Source organism: Jaculus jaculus, chromosome 23 (assembly GCF_020740685.1).
Source record: "Jaculus jaculus isolate mJacJac1 chromosome 23, mJacJac1.mat.Y.cur, whole genome shotgun sequence".
Lineage (NCBI taxonomy): Eukaryota > Metazoa > Chordata > Mammalia > Rodentia > Dipodidae > Jaculus > Jaculus jaculus.
In genome coordinates, this window is record NC_059124.1 from 9,156,433 (window position 1) to 9,166,663 (window position 10,231).

Below are 10,231 nucleotides of genomic sequence, written 5' to 3' on the forward strand. Positions count from 1 at the left end.
ATCTCATGTTTGCTCTAACGCCTCAGGACATCCTGAGCCCCCATCTTACCCACCAGGACCCCTGGAATATTCTCAGCCAGCATCAGAATACTAGGGAGAGCTGGGCACTGGAAACAGCCCCGTGTACTGCCAGTGTGCATCTGAGCACCTTGCGCTCTCGGCTTCCCCCAGGGACCGACAAGTCTTGCCTTGCTCTCTAGTTGCTTCGTCTCCTGGTGTCTCTGAACACAACACCTCAGCCTGCGTCACGAAGCTCTCACGGATGGGTGCTCACTAGCAGCCCTTGCCTGTGAGCTCCTATGAGAACAGAAATCCCGCTTTAAAAAAAAAAAATTAATACAGGCTCAAGGGGAAGCTCCATGATGGCCGAGGGAAACGATGGCATGAGCAGAGGATGGACATTAACCCCTGGCCAACATAAGGTGGACAATAGCAACAGGAAAGTGTGCCAAACACTGATAAGGGGACACACTGGCTGAAACACCCATAAGCCCGCCCCCAACAACACACTCCCTCCAGAAGGCGTTAATTCCCAAATCTCCATCAACTGGGAACCTAGCATCCAGAACACCTAAGTTTATGGGGGACACCTGAATCAAACCACCACATAGGGTTTCTCCTTTATTCCCTCTAGCTCCCCACATAGCAGGGCTCCCTCAACTTTCTTTTCTCACTCCTCTTTTGCATCTGGAGTTCGTTTGCAGGGGCTGGAGGCCCTGGCGCCCATTCTCTCTCTCTCTCTCTCTCTCTGCCTGTTTCTCTCTCTGTCTGTCACTCTCAAATAAATAAATAAAAATAAACAAAGATGCATGTGCTCCCTTGTGCATCTGGCTTACATGGGGTCCGGGGAATCGAGCCTCAAACTGAGGTCCTTAGACTTCACAGGCAAGCAAGCACTTAACCACTAAGTCATCTCTCCAGCCCCACAGCCATATTTTTAATTCAGGGATGAAATAAATCATAGCCTTGAAAAGCAGGTTCTTTTTCCAGTCAACTCTTTCCAAAAGAGTTTGCCTTTTTTTGGGGGGGGGGTCAAGATAGGGTTTCACTCTAGCTCTCAGGCTGACCTGGAATTCACTACATAGTCTCAGGGTGGCCTTGAATTCATGGCGATCCACCTACCTCTGCCTCCTGAGTGCTGGGATTAAAGGTGTGTACCACCACCCTCAGCTGAGTTTGTGTTTTTATGATAGTTCTTTCTTAGGCATCCTTTCCATTGTTTTAATGTAAAGCTGTTGGGCCATCTTTTTTTAAGATTGTTAATGTGTTTGACAATAGCAGATTCAGTAACCTAAAACCAGTCTCAGTGCCTGTAATTTAAACTTGTTTGAAGTTTTCCAACTTTAGAATCTTAAATCTCTAAGTCCAATATCTTTAGCCAAGCATAGCAGCCCATAACAAATTTAACCTTGATCAAACTCTCTGGGCTTCAACAGCAGAACGGAGCCAGCCCTTATGTTAGTATCTCAGTTCCAACAAAGTCCTCTGTAGTCTTTCCTTCCCCTTAGAAAGCTCATAAGTCAAGTCTTGAAGTTCAATACTGTCTACACTTAGAATTCTCAAACTTTCATCAGAATAGTCCATAAAACTTGGTTTAGCACTCCAGAAGGCATCTTCAGTTGCAAGCATCAAGTCCATGCCCATTTCTCCAAAGTAAAGTTTTCAAAAGATCAACATCCACATGGTCAGGTTCATCTCACTCCTCTCCTGGTACCAACTTCTGTAGCAGACAGCTTCAGGTTCACTGAGATGAACTTCCAGACCAGGCACAATTATGTAGAAAGATATTTATTGAAGCTTACAGACCCAGGGGATGTTCCATAATGGCAGAAGAAGCTGGCCTGCCTTCACAGGTCCAAGTGGAGAGAGAGAAGCACAAGCCTAAAAGCCAAAAACCACACAGCACAGCACAGCACACTTCAGGAACTCCAGCTAGGCACACTTTGCTTATCTTTAGATTGAAATCTCAAACCCACCACCACACCTTAAGACCCGCCCAGTGACACCGCCTCCAGGTAGGTGGCTGCAGATACAAACTATAAACTAATAAAACACTGAATATATTGGGGGCCGTCTATTCAAATTACCACACCGACCATGACTCCTCCACTCAACAGCTTGAGTATCTTTCAGGTTCTTGGGGTCATCTGCCCTTCTTATCTAAGAAGCTTACCAGGAAGATCAAATTGTTAGAAAGGGTTTTGCACTTGACAGAACAGCCACTCCTGTCACACAGCATCTGAACAGACAGCAGTTAGGCCATGAAGAGGGTGACATTTTTAAGGTTACTCCAAAGATATAGAACCAGACTGGAAGAAGAAGTTGCCAGGAGGGAAACTGCAATTTTTATTTTATTTTATTTTTATTTATTTATTTGAGGGAAAGAGGCACAGAGAGAGAGAATGGGTGTGCCAGGGCTTCCAGCCACTGCAAACAAACTCCAGATGCATGTGCCACCTTGAGCATTTGGCTTATGTGGGTCCTGGAGAATAGAACCAAGGTCCTTTAGCTTTGCAGGTAAATGCCTTAACTGCTAAGCCATGTCTCCAGCCTGAAACTATAAATTTCCCCCCTGTGGTCCTGGAGATGGAAGCTGAGGCACACACCAGGCAAGCGCTCTCCTATTACAGCCCAGTGCCTGGAAAACCACAGAGTGGTAATGAGATCCCTGACAGAAAAGGACCTTACTGCTGTAACGAGCCTAGGGGCTCAGCCATCAGTCTGGGCTGTCTTCTTGCCCAGGGTGTACTGACCAAGAGGGATTCCATGGCTGTCTGAGAAAATGCTTCTCTCCAGCTGGCAAAATGGCTAAGTGGTTAAGATGTTTGCCTGCTAAGCTTAAGGACCCCGGTTTTATTCCACAGGGCCCACATAAGCAAGATGCACAAGGGGGCACATGCGTCTCGAGTTCATTTGCAGTGGCTAGAGGCCCTGGTGCGCCCATTCTCTCTTTCTCTCCATGTGCCTCTTCCTGTCTCTCTCAAATAAATTTAAAAAAAAATTTTTTTTTAAGGGCTGGAGAGATGGCTTAGTGGTTAAGGCATTTGCCTACAAGGCCAAAGGACCCCTGTTTGATTCTCCAGGCCCCACATAAGGCACATGCACAAGGGGGTGCATGCATCTGGTATTCATTTGCAGTGGCTAGAGTCCCTGGTACACCCATTCTCTTTCTCTCTCTCTCTCTCTCTCTCTTTCTCTCTCTCTCTCTGCCTCTTTCTCTCACTGTCAAATAAATAAATAAAGCCAGGTGTGGTGGCGCACGCCTTTAATCCCAGCACTCAGGAGGCAGAGGTAGGATTGCCATGAGTTCAAGGCCATCCTGAGACTACATAGTGAATTCCAGGTCAGCCTGAGCCAGAGTGAAACCATACCTCAAGAAAAACAAAATAAATAAGAAAATAAATAAATAAATACTAAAAAAGAAAATGCTTCTCTCTTTGCCAGGTAATCACCTGGCAGGAACCAGAAAAGAAAAGCCTATAACCTTTGTTATTCAATTACTTCAAGTCTTCCTTAGTTTTGTTTTGTGTTTTGATGTTGTTTCTTTCCTTCTTTCTTTCTTTCTTTCCTTCCTTCCTTCCTTCTTTCTTTCTTTCTTTCTTTCTTTCTTTCTTTCTTTCTTTCTTTCTGGCTTTTCGAGGTAGGGTCTCACACTAGCTCAGGCTGACCTGGAATTCACTATGCAGTCTCAGGGTGGCCTTGAACTTATGCCAATCCTCCTACCTCTGTCCCCCAGTGCCGCAATTAAAGGTGTGCGCCACCACGCCGTCTGTTGTTTTTTTCGTTGTTGTTTGTTTTTTGTTTGTTTGTTTTTGAGGCAGAGTATCACTCTAGCCCAAGGTAACCTGGAACTCGGGCAATCTTCTTTCCTCAGCCTCTAAGGGCTGGGAATAAAGCCACTGTCATTGTTTCCTCCCTCCCCCTGTCACTTGTTGACCTTAAGGTCTCATAAGAGCCTTGAACTTGCTAAATAACCAAGGCTGACCTTGAACTCCTGATCCTCCTGCCTCTCCCCTCCGGAGACGTGGGATTACAGGCATGTGCCACCAAGCCTGGTTCAAATTCTTCCTTAAATCTTGCGTCATCAGATATCACTGCCCGGGTGAAAGTATTTATGGGCTCTGTGTTTTCCAAAGATGTGGACCTGAGAGGCGTTCTGCAGGTTCCTGGAAATTGTAAAGCAGCGCAACCCTGCAGGCATCTCTCCCTCAGCTGCTGGACTCCGTGCAGGGACTTGCTCTGCTCCAGGTCCTAAATAGCAACGGAACTGGACATCTTCCACCCCGAACGCCATTCCCACCCCGCCCCCTCTGACACGGCTGTGATTCAAGTTTGTACCCACAGCCTCCAGGCTACGCCATCGTGCCCACTGCCCTTGCTTCTCTCACCAGCCCTGGCTCGATGCCCCAGCATTCCTGACCAGGAGTCTCCTTCTGCTACTCTTCCTGCTGTGGGCTCCAAGCAGCGGCCCCACCATGGGAAACCTTGTCGATCCCCACCTCAAGCGTCACGGGGGGGGGGGTTTTGAAGTCACACTTTGTTTATAACTTGGCTGTTAACCTGAGATGCAGCAGCTCTAGGCTGAGGTGATTTTTTTTTCTTTTTAAAACTTTTTTTTTTTTTTTTTTATTTAGTTGAGAGCGACACAGAGAGAAAGACAGATAGAGGGAGAGAGAGAGAATGGGCGCGCCAGGGCTTCCAGCCTCTGCAAACGAACTCCAGACGCGTGCGCCCCCTTGTGCATCTGGCTAATGTGGGACCTGGGGAACCGAGCCTCGAACCGGGGTCCTTAGGCTTCACAGGCAAGCGCTTAACTGCCAAGCCATCTCTCCAGCCCTTTTTTTTCTTTTTAATATTTTAATATTAAAAGAGAAGTAGGCAGATAAGAGAGAGAATGAGCATGCTAGGGCCTCTAATCACTGCAAACAAACTTCAGTTAAATGTGCCACCTTGTACATCTGGCTTACGTGGGTCCTGGGGAATCGAACCTGGGTCTTTAGGCTTAACAGGCAAGTGCCTTAACCACTAAGCCATCTCTCTGACCCCTGGGGTGATTTCTGAATCCCAGCTTCACCACCTGCTACCTGCCTCAGTTTCCTTATCCATTTCATGGGTAATAACGGCACATAACTCCCAAGTCTGGTGTAAGGACTAAATGATTTAATACTTTTAAATTCAGATTTAGGTTCACTTGGGAAAATGTCTGGGACATAAATATATAGGTGTTAACTATCATTGCTGTTATTATTTTCATTATCAGCTAAATGGCTTTTGCTCAAACTATTTCACATCAAACATCCTCATCTGAAAAATGGAAATAACCAAGCTGAGAGTAGTGGACGCATGCCGTTAGTCCCAGCCCTCGGGAGGCAGAGGGAGGAGAACCGCTGGGAGCTGCAGGCCATCCCGGGACTCCAGAGTGAATTCCAAGTCAGCCTGGGCTAGACTGAGACCCTCCCTCGAAAAACCAAACAAGGGCACGAGGCTAGTAGTGCACGCCCTAATCCCAACTTGGGAGGCAGAGGGAGGAGGATCGCCATGAGTTCAAGGCCAGCCTGAGACTACAGAGTGAATTCCAGGTCAGCCTGGACTACAGCGAGACCTTCCTCAGGGTGGGGGGAAAAGGTGGGGGAGGGCTGGAGGGATGACTTAGCAGCTAAAGCGTTTGCCTGCCAAGCCAAAGGACCCAGGTTCGATTCCCCAGGAACCACGTTAGCCAGATGCACAAGGTGGTGCACGCGTCTGGAGCTTGTTTGCAGTGGCTGGAGGCCCTGGCAGGTCCTCCCCCGCACCTCTCTCTCTTTCTCTCTCTCTCTCTCTCTCTCTCTCTCTCTCTCTCTATATATATATATATAGGCCATCTCTCTCGACTTGTCAGTATCAACGAGGGTGTTTATAAAGCACCCAACACTGGGCCAGTCACATGGCTGTTGTTAAATCTCCTTTCTCTTGTGCTTGGAACCCCTCCTTCTTACCCCTCCGAGTTCCTTCCTTCCTCACTCTGCAGCTCTCCTTCCAGCAAGAGGGGCCCTTTCCATGTGTACACATACTTCCCAGTCTGGGGCCCTAGGGCGCGTGTTTCTAGCCCAGCAGTAGAATCTTAGAAAATACACATGCCCTGGGCTAGAGAGATGATTTAGCAGTTAAAGCTCTTGCCTGTGAAGCCTGAGGACCGCGGTTCAAGACTCAATTCCCCACATTAGCCAGATGCTCAAGGGGGCGCACGCATCTGGAGTTCGTCTGCAGTGGCTCTCTCTCTCTCTGCCTCTTTCTCTCTGTGTCTGTAGCTCTCAAATAAATAAAAATAAACAAAAATAAAAAATTTTAAAAATGCATAGTCAACAGTCTCACCCTTGCCCTTTCCATGTCTCCTTAACGTCTCTGTGACCACAAAGTTTACTACTTTTCCCCCTGGCCCACCCCGTCCTTCCCAGCTACAGTCCCCTCTCTGCCTCCACCTGGCTCAAGGCGATGACACTATCCGCAGGGAAAGTGGGACTGAGGTAAGGAGCCAGGACAGTAAACAACAGCTGCTTGGAACTGTCACTTAGCCTAGGTTCTGAATCGTGACTATTAAGAAGAGACGGAGTTTTGGGATCAGCGAGCAGGATGAACCATGATTCAGTTACAATCTCTGTGACCCGGTGCCTTGTCTCGCTCAGCCTTGATTCCCTATGTGTAAATGTAAAGTGGGGACAATAAACAGTCCCTGTCACAGGATTTTTTTTTTTTTTCGAGGTAGGGTCTCACTCTAGCCCAGGCTGCCCTGGAATTCACTACGTAGTCTCAGGGTGGCCTCAAACTCACGGCGATCCTCCTACCTCTGCCTCCCGAGTGCTGGGATTAAAGGTATGCGCCAACACGCCGGGCTTGTTTTTATTTTTGTTGTTCAAGGTAGGGGCTCACTCTAGTCCAGGCTGACCTGGAATTCACTATGTAGTCTCTGGCTGGCCTTGAACTCATGGCGATCCTCCTACCTCTGCCTCCCAAGTGCTATGATTAAAGGCATGTGTCACTACACCCAACAATATATCACTCATTTATTTATTTACTTATTTTGATTTTTTTTTTTTTCAAGGTAGGGGCTCACTCTAGCCCAGACCTGGAATTCACATTCACTGTGTAGGCTCAGGGTGGCCTTGAACTCATGGTGATCCTCCTACCTCTGCCTCAAGTGCTGGAATTAAAGGTGTGAGTCACCACACCCAGCAAGTCACAGGACTTTGAAAATGACATCAGAAGGCTGTCAAGGGCTTCACATGGGGCACAGACAGCAGGCAGCTGCTTTAGTCAGTGGCTCCTACCCAGAATACTATACAGAGGAAGGTTTTTGTCTTCCGGACAGGACTTCCCAACCCTTGTTAATCCAAGACACACCTTCGGACAGGCGATCTGAGGGGCGTCCACCTCCGGTGTGTGACCAGTCCCAGCCCTCCACAGTCGCCCACATTCCTGGTGTGTATGCTCACACAAACACTCATAAGAGACCTCACACTCCTTGAAGGCAGGCCGAGTCACACAGGCTTTATTTTTCTAACCGTAGTGTGCATCAGATGGCCACCTCGTCCCTCGTATTTCGCCTTTAGTCTCCATCACTCAGAAAGGCGTCGGACCTTCAATAAACATCGCCGAACTCTCAATGAGTCTTTTCCGTTTGTGTCTAGCACCGTGTTTGGCTTGACCACAGGTTCACCTGACATGACTGAATGAATTTAAATAAAAGACACACACGTGTAATCCCTCAGCCCTGCCCTCCTTTCTCCACGGTCAGTCTGGTTTCCAGACCCAAGCTGGCGAAGAGCTCTGATGAAACCCAAAACTTCAGGCACGCCCAAGCCCGTCAAGGTCAAGCACCTGGGCAGTTGATCAGCAGAGGCTGGCCGTGCTCGGCAGCCTTGGTCTTTGGGGACAGGTGACAGCAAGCTTTTTTTTTTTTTTTCCTATCCCCTCTCCTGCCTTGCTTTGCAGCCCTAAACCTCCACAATCACTCCACGCTGCCTCCTCCACACCGACTCCCCTTCTACACGAAGACCCACTCTCTCCACCTCCGCGGCACCTGCCAGGCCTTGGCCTCCCAGGGTGTGACCTCGCAGCTCCGACACGACCATTTTCTCTGTCTGTCTGCTTGCTTTAGTGCCGAGGATGGACCACTGGGTCTTAGGCATTCTGAGCCCATCTCTACTGTTGAGCCACGCCCCCCAGACTCCCACTAGACCCTTTGGCGGAGGATGGGGAAGACCGTGTTCTTTGCTGTCCCCTTGCTTCAGAAAGGAGATGGGGCTCAACTCAGTTCTGCCCTGAGTGTGTGGCTTGCCCACCTCATTAGCACGTCCTCCCAACCTGCCAGAGAGAGAGGATTGGGTGGGAAGGACATGGCGGCTCAATACTGGGCAGGGGCGCCAAGGCACTCACTCTCTACTTAAAAAAAATAAAATAAAAAATTTATTTATTCCTTTGACAGAGAGAAAGAGGTTGAGGGTTGGGAGGGACAGAAACAGAGAGAGAACAGGCACGCCAGGCCTCCAGCCACTGCAAATGAACTCCAGACGCATGCGCCCCCTTGTGCATCTGACTTACATGGGTCCTGGGGAATCGAACCTGGGTCCTGTGGCTTTGCAGACTAACGCTTTAACTGCCAAGCCATCCCTCCAGCCCTCACCGTCTACTTTTGCTCAGAGGGCAGGAACATCACACCTTCCCTTGGCACTGGAGGCCTCCCTGGGGCAGCAAGCAAGTGGCACCAGCAAGGACTGACCTGTAAGGGTTGAGTGTGCAGACGGTGACGGCGGGGAAGACCAGCTTGTCGGAGTTGAGGTTGATGTTGAGGCTGACCGGGTAGCTCAGGTACTCTTCAAAGAGCAGGGCGAACTGCCAGTACATCATGCCGAAGGCACAGAGCCACAGCGCGGCCCAGAAGGCGGTCTTCATGCGGTTATGCTTGGAGCACACCAGGCGGATGGCGCCATGGATGGTGGTGGTGTTGCAGAAGACCCGGAACAGCTCGCGGTAGGAGCGGTGGAACTCGATCAGGGCCTCGTCCTCCTCCACGGGCTGCGCGGGCGCCGCGGGTTCAGGGCCGGGCCGTGGCCCTTCATGCTTGCCCCCCTTCCCAAGCCCTGGGATGGGCTGGGGAAGATGGGGGTCTCGCTCCTTGAGCTCGTCCCCCTTCATGGCAAGCCCTGAGGGAAGGTGGACAGGCCAGGGTCTGGGTCAAGGCTCGGGTCTGGGCACTGATGCCCTCCCACGTCACCAGTCTGGATGCAGAGTGGGGGCTGCCCCTGGCCAAGCCCGCATCCCAGTGTCAGTCCCCTCCCTCGCCTGCCCCGGTTCTTCCACCCTCCTCTACCTTTCCAGGAGCCAGGCGGCCTGCTGGAGTGCCAGACAGTGAGCTGGCACTGGGCTTCCCTGGAGTGGCCTGGCGACTTCTCAGATGAGGCCACTCTGGCTTCCCAGCTAACGCCTCCTCCCTCGGCCTAGCTCAGCAGCCTCTCCCTCCAGCCTCCTCCTCTGGAACTGGGGGGCCGGCTGGGGCTCTAACACCCTCCCGACCTGTCAGACTCTGGCTCTCTCTCTCCTTCCTAGTCTACCTTCCCTCCCAGTCCTAGGCTCTCGGATCCCGCCTGTCTTCCTCTTCCCTCCTCCCCTACCTACCCCTCTACCTGCCCGGGCTCCTTTCTCTAGGTTCTGGCCTGTAGCTGGGTGGCGACTCCCCCTCTCTGCCCTGGGGTAACACGGGGCTGCAGGAGGTCGGAGCTGCCTCCCGCCCCTGGCTCCCAGGTGTGGCTGGGCTGGAACTGGTTCCTGTCCAGTTCAATCTGGCAGCCCGGGTCTCTCCACCCTCTCACCTGACAGGTGCAGTACCAGGCCCGCCCGTCCTCAGCCCCGGTGTGGAAGGACAGAAATCTCATTAGCATCTCAATTAAAGGTAAGCCAGGCCGGGGGGGAGGGGCCGAGGAGGAGCCAGAGCCCGGAGCTCTCCCCAGAGGAGGGTTGTTGGGTACAGGTAAACCTGGCATCTTCCCGGTGGCAGGGATTTTAAAGGGTCATCAAGGAGGCAAACCCAGAGAACTGGGAAGGCCGATGGAAGCCTGGAAAGCTGGAGGGAGATGGATGATGGTGTAGTCGAGGGAGTCAACCTCAAAAGCACTCTCCCCTTAGGCAGGAAAGCCAAGGGAATCTTAAGTGGGCTTGCAGGATCGAGGGGCCCCTCTAGTCTGGGGGGGTCCTTCCA

The 10,231-nt window shown here is 50.9% G+C and overlaps 1 protein-coding gene across 5 annotated transcripts in view; it reads right to left on the bottom strand.

Moving 5' to 3' along the window:
* Scnn1a (sodium channel epithelial 1 subunit alpha) overlaps window positions 1–9,872 on the bottom strand; it is a 38,779-nt gene extending 28,907 nt beyond the window's left edge. The window contains exons 1-2 of one of the 5 annotated variants that reach the window (XM_045139691.1): window positions 9,846–9,872; window positions 8,756–9,179 (exon numbers count right to left, since the gene is read on the bottom strand). In XM_045139691.1, coding sequence (XP_044995626.1) covers window positions 8,756–9,171 — 416 coding nt within the window. In that variant the 5' untranslated portion in view covers window positions 9,172–9,179; window positions 9,846–9,872. The other 4 variants (XM_045139687.1, XM_045139689.1, XM_045139690.1 and 1 more) reach the window with 4 other exon arrangements.
* Between the last annotated feature and the right edge of the window lie 359 nt (window positions 9,873–10,231).